This window comes from Monodon monoceros, unplaced genomic scaffold (genome assembly GCF_005190385.1).
Source record: "Monodon monoceros isolate NGI ecotype Baffin Bay Population unplaced genomic scaffold, NGI_Narwhal_1 Super_Scaffold_21, whole genome shotgun sequence".
Lineage (NCBI taxonomy): Eukaryota > Metazoa > Chordata > Mammalia > Artiodactyla > Monodontidae > Monodon > Monodon monoceros.
The window spans coordinates 146,739,005-146,758,932 of record NW_021703778.1 but is presented as its reverse complement, the minus strand read 5'-3'; the positions used below and the strand labels follow the sequence as shown (position 1 = coordinate 146,758,932).

Below are 19,928 nucleotides of genomic sequence, written 5' to 3'. Positions count from 1 at the left end.
CAATAACCCACAAGGGAGATTTGGCAGTTGGTGGTTCTATGCTCATCTATCTGTCCGTCTGTCTCTCGGTCTGTCTGTGTTGATTTTGTTTCATGCACAAGGCTCTGTGCTAGGAGCTAGAGAGATCTGAAATAATGTACCTCTAATGAGGAGACAAAAGTCAGTCTAAAGCGCTGAGAGAATAATTTATTTAACTGAGTCACCACAAATCTGGTGACAATTCATGGTCAGGCACTACTTGGGGACACAAGGCGGGAGCTCAGAGTCTGAAGGGGAGATGCACTGATAGCTTCAGAAAGGAGCTGATATTTCAGTTGGATTTTGAAAGAGGAGTAGAGGTTTCTCAGGTAGAAAAGCAGGAGAAGGGCCTTCCAGGTGGAGGGAACAGTAGGTGCAAAGACCCAGAGGCATGAAGGGGTTTGGTGAGCTCAGGAAACACAGCCCAGGACAGTGCGATGCAGGTAACTGTTTTTTGTTTTCTTTTTTACAAATTATTATTGTTTATTTATTTATTTATTTATGGCTGTGTTGGGTCTTCGTTGCTGCGTGCGGGCTTTCTCTAGTTGTGGCGAGCAGGGGCTACTCTTCGTTGCGGCACGTGGGCTTCTCATTGTGGTGGCTTCTCTTGTTGAGAAGCACGGGCTCTAGGCGCCTGGGCTTCAGTAGTTGTGGCATGCGGGCTCTAGAGCGCAGGCTCAGTAGTTGTGGCACACGGGCTTAGTTGCTCCGCGGCATGTGGGTTCTTCCTGGACCACAGATCAAACCCGCGTCCCCTGCATTGGCAGGCAGATTCTTAACCACTCAGTGCAGGTAACTGTTGAGGGTAGTGGCTCCAGAGGAGTTAGAATAGGACCATGTTATGAGGAGCTGAAATATCTGAACCTTACGGTTGATAGGAAGTTAGCAAAGGCTTTGATTCCATGGATGGGCAATAAGCAGACCTACAGTTCAGAAAATTCATGCCAATGACAATGTTGCTGAGAAAACTGAAACAATCAAAAGGGACTTCCCCCAGCTCCCATCACCGCATCTACCCACATGCCAGCACCTGCCCACGTACCTGCCTTTCTACTGCCACCACCGATAAACTGAGGGTTCTCCTCTCTAAAATCAGCCCTCCTCGTGTGCACCACATCACACCCCCTCCTTCCTACCCAAGGACAAGGCTCCAGAAATTCTCCCCCTCTTGCCTATATTAACAAATACTATCTTTCTACAACATCATTGCTATCAGCCTGCAAATATCCTGTTATTCCTCCTGTCTTGAGAAATCCTCTCTCTCTTTTTTTTTTTTCGCGGTACACAGGCCTCTCACTGTTGTGGCCTCTCCCGTTGCGGAGCACGGGCTCCGGATGTGCAGGCTCAGCGGCCATGGCTCACGGGCCCAGCCGCTCTGCGGCATGTGGGATCTTCCTGGACTGGGGCACGAACCCGTGTCCCCTGCATCGGCAGGCGGGCTCTCAACCACTGCGCCACCAGGGAAGCCCTCTCTTTTTTTAAAATTTATTTTTTATTGAAGTATAGTTGATTTACAATGTTGTATTAGTTTCGGGTGTACAGTTATACATATATACTCTTTTTCAGGTTCTTTTCCATTATAAGATATTGAATATAGTTCCCTGTGCTATACAGTAGGTCCTTTGTTTATCTGTTGTTTATCTGTTTCATATATAGTAGTGTGTATATGTTAATTCCAAACTCCTAATTTATCCCTCCCCCCCATCTCCCCTTTGGTAATCATAAATTTGTTCTCTATGTCTGTGGGTCTACTTCTGTTTTGTAAATAAGTTCATTTGTATCACTTTTTTTAGATTCCGCATATAAGTGATGTCATATGATATTCGTCTTTGTCTGACTTACTTCACTTAGTGTGATAATCTCTAGGTCCATCCATGTTGCTGAAAATGGCATTATTTCATTTTTTTAATGGTTGATTAGTATTCCACTGTCTCTATGTACCACATCTTCTTTATCCATTCATCTGTTGATGGACATTCGGGTTGCTTCCACGTCTTGGCTATTGTTAATAGCACTGCTATGAACACTGGGGTGCACGTATCTATTTTTTTATTCTTTTCCACCCGGCATGCGGGATCTTAGTTCCCTGACCAGGGATCGAACCCATGCCCCCTGCAGTGGAAACACGGAGGCCTAACCACTGGACTGCCAGGGAATTCCCAACATGTATCTTTTTGAATTAGAGTTTTCTCCTGACATATGTGCAGGAGTGGGATTCCTGGATCATACGGTAGCTCTATTTTTAGTTTTTTAGGAACCTCCATTCTGTTCTCCACATTGGCTGCGCTGGTTTGCATTCCCACCAAAAGTGTGGGAGGGTTCCTTTGAGAAACCCTCTCTTGACCCACTTCTCCTTCCAGCTACTGTCCCATTTCTCTCTTCTTTACAAAACACCTTGAAAAAGTTGTCATGGTTAATGTCACCAATTCCTCTTCTTGTCCTCTCCCTAAAATTCAATCCAACCAGGCTTTCCCCCCCTCCACTCCACCAAAACTGCTCTGATCAAGATCCCAAATGACTCTGATTAACATCTGGAATTACTAACTTGAACGGTCAATTCACAATCCTTATGTGACTTGACCTCTCCCCACTCCTAGAAACACTTTCTTCACTTGGCTCCCAGGACCTCACACACTCCTAGACTAGACTAGATTTCTTCCTAGGACTGATTGGTCCTTGTGTTTCCTGTTTGGGTCCCCTCTTGCCCCAGCCTCTTCATGCTGTTAAGTCCTAGGACTCAGACCTCAGCCCCGTCTCTATCTACATTGACTCCTTGATGAGTTCACCCATCTACACACCAGCAACTCTCAATTTTATATTTCTAGCCCAGATCTCCCCACTGAACCTGAGGCTTAGTTATCCGACTGCTTTCTCAACACCCTCATTTAGATGTCTAATAATTACCTCAAATTTATCGTGTCCAAAACTGGGTTCCTGGTATTCCTCCCCAAGCCCGCGCCTTCTGCAGCCCTCCCCAGCTCAGTTCATGCAACTCCATCCTTCCAGGCCAGACACTTCAGAGTCACCATCAGTAATACTTCTTTTTCTCTTGAGCCTCACATCTCATCTGCTAGTAAATCCCATTGGCTCCAACTTCAACATATATCCAAGATCTGACACAAGTTCCCACTTCCATTACTGCCACCCTGGTCCAAGCCATCTCATCTGGATTATTATCATCTAGATTATCACAAGAGCCTCCTAAGTAGTCTCCCTGTTTCAACCCTTGCTCCCCACCCCCTAGTTTATTCCCCACCCAGTAAAGAATGAGCCTTTTAAAACTAAGTCAGGTCACATTGCTCATAACCTTCCAGTGGGTCTTCGTTTGTCTCAGAGTAAAGCCCAACGTTTTTACAAATGACCAACAAGGCCCTATATAATGGCCTTCCATTACTCAGCATGTTATTACATCTGCCTCCCTTTGCATGGATGTTAGGTTCACACGGGCAGAGGATTTTGTCTGTTGTCAGCACTCAATCCATGTTTGTTGAATGAATAAATGAATGAATGTAGAAGAAGGACCAGAGTAAGGAGAGGCTAGAGGATGGGGACCAGTCATGAGGTATTGGAATTGTCCACGTGAAAAGTTATGAGAAAACATAATGGGAAAAGCACAGCAGAACGTAGTTCAGAGACATTTTTGCCCAAAAATTTACCAGCCATGGTGACCAAATCAATGTTGAGGATAAGGAGGTGGGCAGGGGTCAAAGAGACTCTCCAGCTTCTGGCTTGAACAATAAGATAGGTAGCAGAGAGGTAAGGCAGAGGGGCAGCTCTAGAGTTTGGGTTTGAAAATGTTGAGTTTAGGAAATATTCACTAAGTAGTTAGAATAACTATAACCAAACCCCTCTTCTTTTTGGAAGCGACTTAACTGAAAATATACATGGTTTATACTATTGTTGTATAGTTCCTCTTGGTTAAAATATCAATTCTTCCCGTGTAGTGATCATTATTAGTTAGAAAGCAGCTAAGGCATGCTCAATGGCCCAGCTATGCTTATTAGGTGATATGATTTTAAAATAATTTTTTCATATGATACAAATAATATATATTCATTGCCAAATGGTCACAGGAAGTTAAATGTTTCTCTCTCCAAGAGGTGGTAAGCCATCCAAACTGTTGGTAAAACTTGGTGATAACAAATTCTTTAATTTATATTAATTTGGTGAGTCACATTTTTTTTAGTAATTTACAAATGTATGACTTACTCAAAGCCAGAATCTTCTAATTACTCTGACCTGAGAACCTAGCCTTCTTTCAGTGGCACTTCCCCCATGACGGCACGGCAGATGCCACCACCTCCCACCCTCCGCCCTGGCACTTGGTATGACGCTGCTCATAGAAAGCTTGTGTTGTGCGGCTGCCAGTCACCTGCCGGCTCCAGGTGGAGGCTGTGGTCAAGTCTACTGACTAGAACCCACTGGATGCAGAAGAGCTGAGATTTCCTGGAGCAGAGAATTCCAAGTAAGCTTCAGGATGAAAGTGGGAAGAAGAAAACAAGCTCTCTCCCGCCATCATTTGGACTAGAGCAGCAATCGACAGTGAGAATTGTAGAGAAAAAAGAAATTCACTTACCTTTTCTAGGAAAGGATGAAACTTTTTAACAGGCAGAGAAGTTGGTCTCTTATGCAGGTCTTTTCATCTTCAGGGAGGGAGCTGAAGTGTGGCTGCATCAGAAGACTTGGAATCTTGTAACTGAGAGCCACTCAGCCTCACTGAGCCTCAGTTTCCTCATCTATAAAATGGGAGAATCACACTGACTCTCAGGGTTGGTGTGAGATGCAATGACGTTACATGAACGAATGTTTCGTAAACTCAAAGTGCCTTATACCTGCTACCGGAAGCCTCCTGGTTCAAGTGCAGTGTACTTTGATACTCATGGGAATAGAACAGCTTTACTCGGTCTTTTCTAACATAGCTCTCTCCTTCTCCCCACACCTTCATCCCAATTTCCAGTCCCTTATTGTGCTTTTTCTTCATAGCAGTTAGCACGACCTGAAAATGTACTTATTTATTCTCTCTTCCCGTTACACGCCCAGCTCTGTGAGAGCAAGACTCTGCTGTCTTGTTCACCACCGACTCTCCAAGTGCCCAGAAGGCCTGGTGCATAGTAGATGCTTAAAAAGTAGCTGTGAAACGTTGAAAGATAGATGCATACCCTGACACTTCCAGGAGCAAGATAGCATAGCGGTCAAACAGCGGCTTCTCAAAATTTAGTTTGCTTGTTTCAAAGGCAGGTGCCCTGCCCCAGCACCAAGAGACGCTGATTAATTAGGACTGGCAGGCCTGCTGAATGTGCTTGTTCTAACAGGCGCCCAGGGTGATCCTGCTGTAGATAGTCACTCTGAATCAAGACAAATATTGTTCTGACTCCAGCCTGACACTTACTAGCTGTATGACCTTAGGGAGGTAACTTCTTAACTCCTCTGAGCCTGTTTCCTTATCTGTACAACAGGACTGACAACATTCCCACGGAGCTGTTATGAGAAATAAATTAGGTAATGGATGTAAAGTTCTTGGCCCAATGCCAGTTATGCAGTTAGCTGCCATTATCATTATCATTACAGATTATTTTATTGTTATGCCCTGGCAGGAGAAGAACCTTCTTGGAGAATTGCTCTTCAGAATCTCCTCCAAGTGTGGTCTGGACCAACGGCATCACCTGGGAGCTGGTTAGGGATGCAGAATCTCTGCCCCACTCCAGACCTGCAGACTCAGAATCTGCATTTTAACAAGATTCCAAGGTGATTTGTTTGCACGTACAAGTTTGAAAAGCACCGCTCAAAGTCACACGTACTGTTTTCTCCTGTCTCTAATTTCAGAGTCTGACCGGGAGGTGAGTACGCCCCGGCATCGTAGAGTCTGAATCCTTCCTCTTAGTGAAGAGAAGCCCCCAGCTCACTGTAGGTGCACCTCCAGCTGAGGACCTGAGGGGGAGGAATTCTCTCACGGAACCCTGACTAACAGCCTCTGTGGAGCCAAGGGATGAATCCAAACTTCAGCTTGCTTTCTCAACCATCCCGGGCCTGCTCATACCTGGCAGAACCTTGTACCAAAGATGGAAGAAGCCTGTCCCCCAGAGAACAGGGCAGAGACTCCCCGTTTCCCTGGAGCCAGGTCCCCAGCTCCAGCCTCGCTGACCCTGACTGGTTTTGGGATGAGCACATCCAGGCAAAGAGAGCCAGAGTAGAGACCATCGTCCAAGGCATGTGCCTCTCCCCTAACCCTCCGGTGCCAGGCAATGCCCCAGCCAGGGACAGCCTGTGCTGCCCAGAGAAGGCCCGGGAGCGGAAGAGGAAGCAGAATCTTCCCGTGCAGCAAGGCCCCCTGAAGCCAGGCCCTGCCGGGGACCGGGGAAGCAGGAAGGGGGGCCCTCGGGTGAGAGAACAGCTTCACCTGCTGAAGCAACAGCTGAAACACCTGCAGGAGCACATCCTGCAGGCTGCCGAGCCCAAGGCCCCAGCTCAGGGCCCGGGAGGCTCAGAGACAGGGAAGGACCCTCTGAGTGTAAAGCAGAGGGATGGCTCTGGGTCTACGTCCTGGGCTGTGCACAGTGACCACCGCCAGGGTTCCAGCGGGGACCTCTCCAGGGTGGAGAAACACAGAGTGTCTGAGGTCAAACACCAGCCTGAGGAACCCAGGCTCCTTCCTTCTGGAGCGCGAGCTTTGCTGGAGATTCTGAAGAAAGAATTGACGGGGGCCATATCCCAGGCTGTGGACTCAGTATTACAGAAGGTGCTACTGGATCCATCGGGCCACCTGACTCACCTGTGCAGAAGCTTCCCGGGGCTGGTGCCAGATGGTAGAAGCGAGCCCTCGCCTCCTGAGGGAGGTGCCTGTAAAGATCCCCTTCCTCTGGCTGCCTTGCCCTGGAGGGCCCAGCCACAGACAGGGGCTCCACTGGGAAACTTATCTCTGGCCAAGCCTCTAGATTCTCCCAGGTACCCTGTCTCTCCGAGAATGATCCCCAAACCCTGTCAGGGTCCCCCAGCAAACTGTCCCTTGACTGTGCCTGCCCACATCCAGGAAGATCAGATTCTCAGCCAGCTACTGGGCCATAGGCCCAGTGGCCACTGGAGGGGCAATCTTCCGCAGGACTCATCTCCCCAGAGCCACCCCTCCTCAGAGGCGGCCCTGCGACCTTGGCGAGCTGCCAAAGTGCGACCACTGGCTTTGAGCCAGCAACAGTGCCCCTGGCTCTTCAAGTCCACCTGTTTGGAAAGACTGCCCCTCGTTCCCTCAGTGAAAATGGAGCAAGGTGGCCTGCAGGCCGTCACGGACGCACTTCCTTTCTCTTCAGCCCTTTACATATCCTTTTACTAGTAATCGAAGTTCTCGTTGTCACAGCCCAGAGAGACAGGAAGTCTGGACGATGAGGGGAGGGGGGGGGACAAATAAGTACCCAGCGCAGGGAACAGCTCTTCTTTCCCGGTGGTCTTCTTAACGTTGCTTCTGGGCCTCCCTCCCCTGTGGCTCGTATTTGTTAGGCTCCTGAGAAAGTGGTGACCACAGCCTGGGATTTAAGGATGCTTGGAGGGGTCCGTCACCTTCCTCTGTGACACATCAGATTCTACCACTACTGACTGAGTCCTTTGGGTCTGAAAGGGTTTTGTCTGTTTTGAAACCCAAATTGGCTCCCAAAATACCCTGTGGAAGGAAAAACCCCATCATTTAGTTGTCAGCTGCCCGTAGACCTTGGCACAGCGGGTCAAAGGAATGGCCTCACCTGAGGCATGGCTCCTGGAGCCTCTTGGCTCTACAGGCAAAAAGCCTGCTCTGACCAGATAATTCACGGGGAAGAGGCGAGGGACCAGAAACTTCTGGAGCAGATGGGAAAGGGGAAGTTTTCTGCAGGGACTAGACCTGAGGGGTAAGCTGAAAGGGGTAAGAAGATTTCAGTTTAAGGACTAGCTTCTAAGGTGCAGCTGAGGAGAGAGCCTAGGGCTGCACACATGTGGAGGAAGAGGAGGCCCCCATGGGGAAGGCTGCGGGGCCCAGGCTGGTCTGAGAGGGTCCGAATCTTTTTTTTTTTTAATTTTTATTTATCTATGTATTTTTGGCTGCGTTGGGTCTTTGTTGCTGCGCGCGGGCTTTCTCTATTGGCGTTGAGTGAGGGCTACTCTTCGTTGCGGTGCACGAGCTTCTCATTGCGGTGGCTTCTCTTGTTGCGGAGCACGGGCTCTAGGTGCGTGGGCTTCAGTAGTTGTGGCACTCAGGTTCAGTAGTTGTGGCTCACGGGCTTAGTTGCTCCGCGGCATGTGGGATCTTCCCGGACCAGGGCTCGAAGCCGTGTCCCCTGCATTGGCAGGCGGCTTCTCAACCACTGCACCACCAGAGAAATCCCAAGGGTCTGAATCTTATTGCATCATCTTTGCAACCCTTAGGCAGACCCCACTCTTAAACAGTTTTTTCTTCAGAGTAACTCTCCCTCAGGATGTTAACAGTTGTTGAAGTAGGAGAAAAAGTAGCTTGGGTAAATAAACACTGGGTTAGTTCCATTACTGCGGGACTTCTCAGAGCCATGCTTAAGTCCAATGAAAAGCTCTAAGAGGAGAATGTATGCAGCCCCAAACTCATATGACCAAAGGGCCCTTTTCCAACAGGCAACTGCAGGACTCAAGTTCCTGAGAACATATTCTGGATGTTGCTTTTTTAGGGAGCCAAGCTCACGCTGCTGCTTCTCAGGGACAGCCTTAAGTCGGATCTCCTTGTGCCTGTGGAGTCACACAAGCAGATGTGAACAGTCGTGCCCTCTACCTGGCAAGCAGTGGTGAGGACGCAGGATGGGATGGGGCCAGCTCACTACCACGCCAGGCCCGCCCTTGTGTCCTAAATGCTATGAGCACCCCCTGCTGGTCACAGGTGTTAGAAACACTCCCGAAGCTCTGGCACCGCTGGCTGCTTTCCTGGCAGGCAGAGAGCAGCTACAAAACCAACGCTGAGAGCAACTCACCAGCCACCAGTAGGCATAGAGATATCAACATAGGCAGAATTTCTCGTCAGGTGATAGCCCTCTGTGAGGAAAGCTATCTGTCGGGCCTTTGATAAGAGGCTACTGGTTAAGACTCTCTGTCAAAGTCAGGTGGTGGAAGAACCTCAAGGGCTCAGTCCCCAAAGATTCTCTGCTGTCCTTCCCCTGTGAGGGGTGTGCTGTGCTATTTCTAAGGCACCTGGCCCTGAGAAATACACACACAGGGGCATGCCTGGCCCTGCCTTATGACATGAGGATTGGGCTCCAAGAGCTTCAGGAGGTTTCGGGGGGCACCCACGGAGCCTGGCTGCCCGGGTCAGGTACTTGGCTACATTTGGAATGATTGGGGGCCCCCAGGCAGCATCCTGACCCCAATTATTCCCTCATTCCAGCATTAGAGATTTATTCCTCTGGGCCATGAAAGCCACCTAAGAGCAAGTTCTTCACGTGGCACGTGGAATACAAAGTTGAATGGATAAGGTTCTTGCTCTCAAGGACCTTCACATTCACATGATACCCCTGTGAAACAGGTAGAGCAGGCATGATGATGAGACAATGATGATTTACCGCACACCTTCTCTGCGGCGGGCACTGCGACTCGCAGTTTCCCTGCTCACCCCCTTAGCCACAATTCTGAGACACAAAACGCTCTGAAAATCTCTATGATTTCTTTCCCCTAAGGTTGATGGGAACTCACCTGGTTGCAAAACCTGACCTGCACTGATAGGAGGCTATTTATAGACTATCTCACTTAACATAATTAGTCATTGATTTTGCTGTGGGAATATTAAATGGATTAGACTCCTGCCACAGACCCTGCTGGGGGCGTTAACTAACACATCGTACATGCACCGTATTACCTTTATAAAATAACAGGGATTCTGAAGTCTGGCCTCCATTTGGCCCAGCGTTTCAGATAACGGATTGTGGGCCTGTGTTATCTTACCCTCCTCAATCATCCACTCTAGATCAGTATCAGGGAGGCAGGGACAGAGAAGCAAAATAACTTGCCCAAAGTCAAAGACAGACACATGCAGAGACAGGATTCAAACCCAGCATCTGACTGCCAAGCACAAGCTTCAACCACTATACTCCACAGTTTAGAAATGAGGCCCAGAGAACATAAGTAGCTTGCCCAAGGTCACACAGGGTCTTGGTGGCAAAATCTGTATCTGAAACTGGGTCTTTGGACTCAATCCAGGATTCTGTCCACAGCATTTATGAAGGATAAGAAGTAGGGCCAATGAGGCAGGGAGCGGGGGCCTCCTGGACAGCAGCTGGGTGCCTGGCCAGCTACAATTATCATCAGTTGCTTGGTTTCCTTCGGGTAAACTGACATATCCTACTGAGAAGTCTTTATTGTCCTAAGGCTACAGCTCAGGTCTGAGCTCCAGGGTAGCTCTGTATGCTTGTCACTCAGCCCTAGGATTGTTCCTGGGAATGCTAAGTGTTCTTGTGTAAGAATCTTTTATTTCCCTCTCACCCTGGTGCTAGTTTTCACACCACAGCCCCCTACTCTTATTAAAGGGGAAGGACTCTGTTCCCAGAGTGAGGAATGAGTTGGAACAGAATTGCCATATTTGTGTATGGATTAAAGTTGACCATTTAATCACTCCCTCATTCCTTCATCCAACGAACATTTATTGAGCACCTACTATGTTCCTAGCACCGGGCTAGGCACGTGGAATACAAAGATGAAAGGATAAGGTCTCTGCTCTCAAGGAGCTAACAGTCTAAATAGGGAGACAAACATGCAATAAAATTCCAATAATGTCATCGTTACAAAAAAAGGTTTATACAAAGAGTGTTGGTAGCCCAGGGTAAGGAAGGCCTACTTTGGCAAGAAAAGGTTTCACAGCAGAGGGAACATCTGATTTGAGATGGGAAGGATGAGGGAAAATTCTGCCAGGCAAATGGAGAGCAGTTGCAGCCCAGCAATTCAAGCTTCTTGAGCCAAAGTTAACTGTGATCTGGTACTCAGTCTGGTTAGATGCTCGTTGGTGTCAACACTGCAAAGGCAATGATGAGAGCCAGAATGGGGACCATCTAGTCGACTCCTCTCATTTTACAGATGAGGAAACTGAGGCAGAGAGAAGTAAATCTCTACCTGAGGTTTTGAAATGGTTTATCTGGGAGAGAGTTGCCGTCTCTTCCCATCGTATTGTGAAAGCACACACACAGTACACCAAACTGTATTTGATATCACATGTGCCATAGAACTTTTACACATCAAAATGCTTTGTAAATTCTGCGACTTTACTGTACATATATGGTATTCAGCATCTGGAAAGAAAAAGCTTATCTGATCATACTTGCTAGAGGCAGAAAAACAGAGCAAATACATCATTCAACCAGAAAAAAATAAAATAGAAACCATAAGGAACAGGGCAATTTACTATTTGGATAATTTGACAAAATTATTTGATAAACTGGTATTAGTTTTCCTTGACCCTGGGATAAATCCAGGAGGGCCTCAACCCTGGTCACTTGAAGAAGGCCAAACTAATGTTTTTCTTCACACGCTATCCCAGTTCCAACCTCCTGAAGGCTTATTTTCCTGATGTTCAGGTAAACTCCTTCAACTGAGTTTCAGCCTCTGCAAAACTCCCAAGTGGCAGCGGGTTTTTCCCATGTGAGGCAAGTCCTAGGTCATCATACGTGCACTTTAGCTCCCTTTCATGTTGTGGATGGAATTGGTGGCATTTTTGGTCTGGGCTGAGAAACTGCCTGAATCGTCAGGGGTAACTTTGAGGGTAGGAAAGTTGGGTGTCTGAATTTAAGCTTTTGAACTGTAGGTATACCCAGAAACATATGGGGAGAGAGGCAGGGTTAGAAAGAACCACTAGGAAATGGCGTCTTTGGCCTAGTGTTCGGTCTTTGCTGGGGACGCTATGAAAAAAAGAAAGAGCGTATCAAGAGTTGGACACTGTCCCTGTCAACTACATTCAACCTGCTGTGTTTCAAAATCGACTGAAGGTGCATACAGATCAATGTGACAATAAGAAAAATCAAGGTCTGATGGTTGGAACCAGGCCTTGCCTGTTTCCATAAAGTTTCTGAGGGCCTCCTTTACCCTGGGTATTGGGTTAGGGGCTGTTAATACTTTGTATCTATATCATCCCTTTGCTGTTTTTGAGCTCTTTCCCTCATATCCAATTGCTCGGTTGATCCCTGCACCAAGCTCTCATTCTGATTCATTCCGCAACTCCGAGTTGCCAGTAAATGGCTCTCTGATCTACACCTTTACCCCTTTCCTTGGCTCTTTACCTGGCAGAGGGCTCTGGGGCTGCCGTGCAGTCTACCTGGGTGCAGCAGAAGCTGGGACCACACTAGTCTTGACCCTGGACCCTCCCAAAGTCACACTTCAAGAGTGAAAAACCTTTATAAATCTAGGCTATAAAATACATTTTCTAATGGGCATTATGGCCTAATTCAGATTTTTCTGTGTATAACTGTATAGGCTTAGAAAACAGCTGTGGCTTCTTTTTTAAAGAAAGCCCTTTTTAGCGTTGCTTGAAGCCATTCTTGTTAACCCCTGTGTTGAACTGGAAGCTGACAGTTCTGACCGAGCACCTCATGGCAAACGTCTGAGTTCATGGACCCTGTTGTTTGTACAGTTCAACCGCTGCATTACCTCCCAGATGATCAAGTGGTTCAGCAACTTCCGTGAGTTTTATTATATCCAGATGGAGAAATTTGCCCGGCAAGCAATTTCAGATGGTGTCACAAATCCCAAAATGCTGGTGGTTCTCCGCAACTCGGAGCTTTTTCGAGCTCTCAATATGCACTATAACAAGGGAAACGACTTTGAGGTAAGATCATGTGCTTGGGTCCCAGAAGGACTGATGAGTGCCTTCCCTTTGTGATTGGGGTTTTAGAAAAGATCCCCTTCCGTGTCTGTCCTTACATCACTGAGAGCAGGGCAGCCGGGGGCCAATCTCTGTACCATCCACAAAGATTACAGCCTGCACATCTTCTCTTAGGCAACTGACGGATGCTGCAAACTGAATGTACAGCCTGTCTTTATTCATAAACTTGGCCAGAGGTCAGCTGTTATGCCATTTTAGACAATACTCTGTAATGACCGAGTTACACAGCCTGTCGACCTTCTCACCTTAGCGCCAGGAGGCCCAGGACTGAATGCAGGGCTCAGCTGCATGCCTAGTCTTGGCCTAGGGTTTCTTTACAACAGTCTCTGTTCTTTCAATCATTTGATTCTTATCTTCATTCTCCCTTGAACAGTTTTATCTGTGGGTCTCCCATGGCAAGTCACCTCAAATCCTTTCCGGAAATAATAAACAATACTCAAGCTTCTCAGTCCTTTGGGGATCTCTGTGAAGGCACGCTGGTGGCACCGTAGAGGTAAAGCATCAGTAAAGGGTGAGCAGGTGGCCTAAGTGTCGCTGGTGAGAACTCGTAATCTTCCTTGTGTGTGGCTGACAGCTCGGTTAGGCTGACATCTTGTTCTGCAGGCGCTGGGTGTGTCTGGTCACTGACTACACTTCCCTCTTCTCGCATTTCTCACTTGACTGTGATCACAAAGCAGTGTATTGACACCTCCAAAAAAAGAGAAGAACTGCTGGCATCCACTGGTTAGATGATCCATCAGAATATGTTTGGAAACCTAAGCCAACCTGTGGGGAAAATGGACCATGCCTCCTTTGTGAGGCTCGTGGGGGGTCAAGGCATGTGGATGGGAGGCAGCGCTGCCACGTCTTTCCACGTGCGGGTGTCATCTGGCACGCAGTGGTGGCAAGCCCCAGGCCAGGCTGGATCTGGAGGCCCTGTAGGATGTCCCATCATTAACGGTGCCAGTCTGGGTGAGGTCCTGGAACATCTTCTTGAGGCCCCCCACACCCCCGCAAGCCTCCTGGTTGGCTTTGGGAGCAGGAATGATTCCAAGTCCTTCGAACCCTGTCCCAAAAGATGGCAGAATGAGGTACGACAGTCGTAAGCTTGGGGGCAGTTCTTTCCACATGAGGCACTAAGGAAAAGAATACGAAAAACCTCTTCTAAACCACAGATTTAACTTCAATCAGAGTCAGTTTCCCGCTTACTAAAAACGCCACTCATTAGTGGAATCAGCTACTCCTACAAAGGGAGTGTCCCTAATACGCTTTCTCCCAGGGCTGTCTCATCAGTACCATCATTTTAAGGTATGTATTTGATGAGGGAGGAAGAGATTCCACAAAAGTCAGGGGCCAGTAGAGCAGGGAAGCTCTGATCAGCCCACAACCCTAGGAACAGGCAGCATCAGGCAGTGAGGTCTGTATGGTGCCAGTGCTTCACAGCCTCACGTCTTTTCTTCCTTGTGGGTCTCTTTGGGAGTGCAGGTCCCAGACTGCTTCTTGGAAATCGCCAGCTTGACATTACAGGAGTTCTTCAGGGCTGTCTCCGCAGGCAAAGACTCAGATCCTTCCTGGAAGAAACCCATTTACAAAATTATTTCGAAACTGGACAGTGACATCCCAGAGATATTCAAATCTTCCAGCTATCCCCAGGAGCTGTTTCGGAATTAAGGCCCCACAAAGTGAGGGGCGACTGGCCTGGGTTTATCTTAAATGGCAGTCAGTACAGCTGTAGTCATATAAAAAGAGCATAAGGAGAAACCCCTCAAATAGGTACCATTACCATTTTTGATCATTTATTTCCTTTTCCAGAATTACCAGAGGTTTAACATTAACTATAAAATATTGTAAAAGGAACACAACAGTTTGGAACCAGAAGTATCTCCACGCCACTGTTTCCAGGTATCATGACCCTGGGAACTTGCAGGTGTCTCTGCATCTGTAACATGAGGTTGTATGGATAAAAAGACATGTCCTAAAGTGCTCTGTGAAATGTTTCTCACTACACAAATGTTATTTTTTTTTCTCCTTCATCTTTCAGATAAGGCCATCTTATTTGGGGTTTTTATAAATTGCTGTTTCGAGTTACCTATTTATCAAACTCCACTTATTTGCAAGACACTTTCAAATACATTACCTTTAAGCTTTTTACCCTGAAACATTTTTAAAGCAACCAAACAGAAGTTTTAGAACTGTAAGATAAGTCGCCAAAGGCTATGAGGCTAGGGCCTTTGGGTTGGTAGGGGCAGTCAGGAGTGTGGAGGAACCCATGGCCTTCTGATGCCAGGCTGCATGTGGACCACCTCATGCTGCCGCCCAAGCTCTCACACAGGCCACCATCCCCGGTGAGCATCCAGCACTGATGCAGCACCATCTTGTGACAACCCCTGCCTGGCACTTAGGAGTGCTTCCTCACCGGATGTCCACCGATCGTTCCAGCAAAGCTGACACAAACTTTCTGCAGGACCTGAGTGTTGCTGTACATTCACATTTATCTGCTGGAAGAGTTTATCAGCTGAATAACCCAGTCTCTAGGTGACCAATGCAATTAATGCCCCAACTTCCCATGTGCAGAAGAAACTGAACTTCAGACCACGAAAGCTAGAAGGGCCTTAGGGGCTCATCTGGCCTACCCTGCTTAAAAGAGGAAGGAGGAATGAAGCCCAGATGCGAGGCTTTGCACAGACCGTGGACAGCTTAAGTGGGACAAATACAGCATCACACAGCAATGGAAATTCTCTTGCTCCATAAGGACATTACAGCCCATGGTCACTCTTTCACAGATAAAGGAATTCATGAAATCAACATTCCTTTCACCTACTGCTCCAACACAAATTGTGCCTTGCTCTGAGCATACAGGCAAGACATCTGCAAAGCTGAGTAACTGTATCTAGCTTCCCAGCTAGTCAGAGTCAAGTCTTTGAAAGGATGCCAAAGGTGCGCAGGCCAGGATAGGCCTCACAGAGCTTGAGCTCTGTGCTCTGATTAAGGGGTGTCTGTGACTTCGTTAGTTTACTTCTCTTCCCTCTGTGCAAAACAAGTTCCCACATTTAATTACTCCACTTCCTTGACTTTTCAGGTCAACTGGATCAGATAAGATGAAATCCCTAAATTACTGCTAGATGTATCAACATAAAAAGGTAGGAAAGACGACTTTCTTTTGAATTTTCTCTTACTCCAAATAGCTAAGAGGAAAAACAAAACAAACATACTCAGCCCAAACCAGTCTTTTTGGGCTGCTTTAAGGCTATTTGTAAGTGTCCTTCATCACATCCAACTGCACTCAGATGATCTTTGCCCTATTTTCTCCCACAATGTTCTCTTTACAAAAATGAAGGACTCCGCCAAACCTCAGTTTTAAAAGCAAGCAAGCACTGAGTATCCTGAGCAAGGGCAATCAGGCATCTGTGTTTGGGGACAGAAGAACCTGCTGTCCAGAGTGACATTACATAGTTATTTAAGACATTCATGGGAAACAATTCCAAGTTCACATGATTGTCCAATATGAACAGCCACTTTCTGTCCCAAACCCGAAATTCATTAGCTTTAAACACTGAGCCAAGCCACCTCCAGGGCAGTGAACCTTGTCCCAGGGACCAATTAGATGAAATGTACAAGCTCAAATTGAAAACATTTGGGTACTGCAGTCTTTCCAGGAAGTGTTCTCTAACCACTGAGCTAAACACACAAGAATGCATAAATATACATGCTCTGCCAACAGAAGAATTCTAGTTTACTATATTTTTCTGTCTCTACCAGGTATGGTGGGAACACATTCGAGCATAAGCTGAGATGGTTATTGTGTTCTTTTAGCCGTCATAATATTGCCAAAGGTCTGCTTATTCTTTCCATCAAGGTGTTATGTGGATATACCCAAATTAGACATGCTCAGTGTCTGGTCAAATACTGCATAACTGTCCAATCCTTCTTTGTTGGACAGCAGGGGCTGGACTGTGGTTTAAGATGATGGCACTACTGAGGACTTAATGTCCAATGATCAATTGAAAGCAGGCAGTTAACTGGCATTCCATGCAGAAAAATGTTAATTAGGACCATTTATTTCAAACATGGTTGTATATAGTATACACAGCTCCAGACCAGATTCATATGGTGAAGAGGCGAAAGGCATCTCCTAGGTATATAAGGGGGTACCCGAGCCATTTTCTTTCCATCAGAGGAAGGGCATACCTGGCAGCGATAGCACAGCACTCTTTAATAAAGTTCTGCACTCCAGACCCAGGGAGGTACATAGGTCCACTTTTAAAAATTGTCTTTGTTTTCAATGACGTAATATAGAATCCTCAGAAAAAATAGTTTAAAATAAGGCTTCCATAACATAATTTTACATGTGCCTTTAAGAAAATATTTCTTTTAAAATCTTTATAAAATTTGCTGAAATTTTGGTAACCAGTTTCCTGGATGAAGTATATATTCTAAATGTTCATAATCTTTATTTTATTTTTATTTTTTGGTGGTACGCGGGCCTCTCACTGTTGTGGCCTCTCCCGTCGCGGAGCACAGGCTCCGGACGCGCAGGCTCAGCGGCCATGGCTCACAGGCCCAGCCGCTCCGCGGCATGTGGGGTCTTCCCGGACTGGGGCACGAACCCGCGTCCCCTGCATCGGCAGGCGGACTCTCAACCACTGCGCCACCAGGGAAGCCCTTTTTTTTTTTTTTTTTTTTAAGTGAAGTTGATGTGTTAGTTTCTGGTGTACAGCAAAGTGTAAATGTTCATAATCTTTGATTCTATCTTTTTTCTTTTTATAGTTTTGAACCTTTGCTCTGTAAAGCAGATCAAACATAGTTTGATGATGCATGCATTCAAAACAAAACAGAAATTTTAAAAATCCATTGATTTTTTACACAAACTCTATTAGGTAATTTGTTATTTCACATAATACATGTGTATTTGTATTTCATACAATGTAAGATCATTTTCTCAGGACTGAGAAAATCAGAAAAGATAATGAGATAAAGTGATGAGGGGGAGAGCTAAAGTTATAGTTCTGTCAGGCTGATGCTTGTGACAATATGGCAAATACAATACTTCTCATGAAAGTATAAACATATTCTTGGTCAGATTTAAGTATATACAACACACACTGTAAAGACTGAGCTCTGGTTACATATTTGAGAGCATTAATAATGCATGCTGTATCTCTGAGGTAGATCATGGTACCTACACTTAAAACTGTGTACTAAGTGCTCACCCATGGAAAAAGATAATTCTTGAAAAGGGTATTTTTCAGGGGTAGACAATTTCTATAGACCAGAAGAAGCTCTTTCAGACTATATAAACCTAAAGAGTATAACCAAGTGTCCAGGAGTTGAATGCTCAATCATATTCTTTTAGAAAACCAGATGCTAGGCCCCAGAGGAAGAAGGGAATGTCTGATGAAACGTTGAGGGCAGGTACAGACAACGAAAACAGTATAGGAACACCCACTCCAAACCCCACCAGTTTCACATGTCCATCTACTCACACTGAGGAGTCTGCCTTCTCTTTCACCAAGGGTCTCTCGGGGTTATTTGTTTCTAACAATCTTACCCTTCACACTGACAAACTCTTGTTTTGCCATTTCCGAATTCTCCAGCAACACCCCTCAAGCAAACGTCAGGTCCTAGAGGCTTCCCTTAGAAAACCCTTTTTCTCCCCATATTTACTGATTTCTGTGGCTCAGACTCCTTATCTCCTTGACAACTGCTTCTCCTTAACTAAGTCTGAAAAGTAAGCAAGCACTGAGTACCTCAAGCAAGAATGTCGTCTCTCCCCTTCCCTTTCCCCCACTTTATCCTCAGCTATCTGATCTGCTGCCCCCGCTCCACCTTCACTTTCCCCCTCAACCAATACCTTTCCTAAGTAGAGTTCTGTGGTTAGGTGCATGAGTTCTGGAGTGTCTTGTCATTCTGGCTCAAGTACCTACCAGCTCTGATCTCTGCAAGTTACTTATTCCCTTGGCCTCAGCTTTTCCATTTGTAAAACAGAGATAATAAAATAGTACCTACCTCATAGTACTGATCTAAGTTTTAGGTAAAATCATACATGAAATTCTCAGCACACTCCTAGCGTACAGTAGGTGCTCAGTAAATATTATTAGCTACATTATTACTCAGCAGTCATAAACTGTTAGCAAGATCATGAACTTGTACTCCTAACAGTGAAGAATTATTTCTTAAGAACGGCACTGATGTGTGACATTACTGATATAAAACATATTCTGAATTTCATTTTTACTATAACCATGTAGTAACATGTACTAGTATCTGTAAAGATAGCAAAAAACTTAGCTTTAAAGTGGTATGTTAACGTTTTCTGAGAGGTAAACAAAACCCAGCCTAAAAAAAAAGCCATGTGCCATAAACTCTATATGCTTCCCTCACTCTTTGTAACAATCCTATGTTGATGTGCTGTTTACTTGACACATGACATAGCTATTATTGCTATTTGCTAGTTGGTTGCTAAGTCATCAACCTGCTTTTCTGTAGGCCAATACATTGCCTTTCTGACACCCTTTTAATTATAAGCTTTGTGACTGATGTAGTATTTCTAAAATTATTCAACTTGCTGTCTTCAGCAACTGCTTTTTGAGGCTGTATCAGTATCCAATGGATAGACTGTTTTTGGCTTGAGTATTTTCTGAATTAACTTCTGCCATTTATTCAAAACATCTTTGTAGTTGTTCCACTTGTTAAAGAGGCTGTTTCATTGTTTTCTTGATTGAGTGGGTGGGTGGGTAGGGGGAGCATGTACTGACACAACCCTGATTTTCCTCTCTTAACCTTTAAAATCTATTTACATTTCCACACAGATAAGCTTGCTTTCTTATTGAAAATAACCTGACCTCTTTTCTGGTTTTTTCATTTAATAGTCATTAAAGTTGATTATTTTCTTCCTCTGCTCTTTCATGAATATGGGTCGGTGATTACCTTTTCCAGAAAATTTAAGACTCTAAATGTTTTTTTGGCTACTGTTTCTAAATAAACTGACTTTTTCAAATCAAGCTTTATGAGACAATAGGATTATCAGTTTGATGCTTTGCTGAATTCTCACTCTATTGAATCCCTAACAAAAAAAAACACAATTACATTT

At 45.9% G+C, this 19,928-nt stretch overlaps 1 protein-coding gene across 2 annotated transcripts; it reads left to right on the top strand.

Moving 5' to 3' along the window:
* Positions 1-6,004: 6,004 nt before the first annotated feature.
* PROX2 (prospero homeobox 2) lies at positions 6,005-19,141 on the top strand. 2 transcript variants are annotated; one of them, XM_029239545.1, is made up of 4 exons: positions 6,005-7,322; positions 11,449-11,558; positions 12,608-12,802; positions 14,324-19,141. In XM_029239545.1, exons 1-4 carry the CDS (start codon positions 6,005-6,007, stop codon positions 14,507-14,509), a joined length of 1,809 nt encoding a protein of 602 aa, XP_029095378.1. In that variant the 3' UTR covers positions 14,510-19,141. The 2 variants fall into 2 exon arrangements, with proteins under 2 accessions (XP_029095378.1, XP_029095379.1); XM_029239546.1 differs by lacking the exon at positions 11,449-11,558 and having other exon boundaries at positions 6,005-6,754.
* The last annotated feature ends 787 nt before the right edge of the window (positions 19,142-19,928 follow it).

Excerpts from the sequence above, each read along its gene's own strand:
- PROX2 (XM_029239545.1), top strand. The coding sequence starts at position 6,005 with ATGAATCCAAACTTCAGCTTGCTTTCTCAACCATCCCGGGCCTGCTCA. Across the intron at positions 7,323-11,448 it reads ACTTCCTTTCTCTTCAGCCC|AAATCCAGGAGGGCCTCAAC; the intron begins TTTACATATCCT and ends TGACCCTGGGAT. Across the intron at positions 11,559-12,607 it reads CTTATTTTCCTGATGTTCAG|TTCAACCGCTGCATTACCTC; the intron begins GTAAACTCCTTC and ends TTGTTTGTACAG.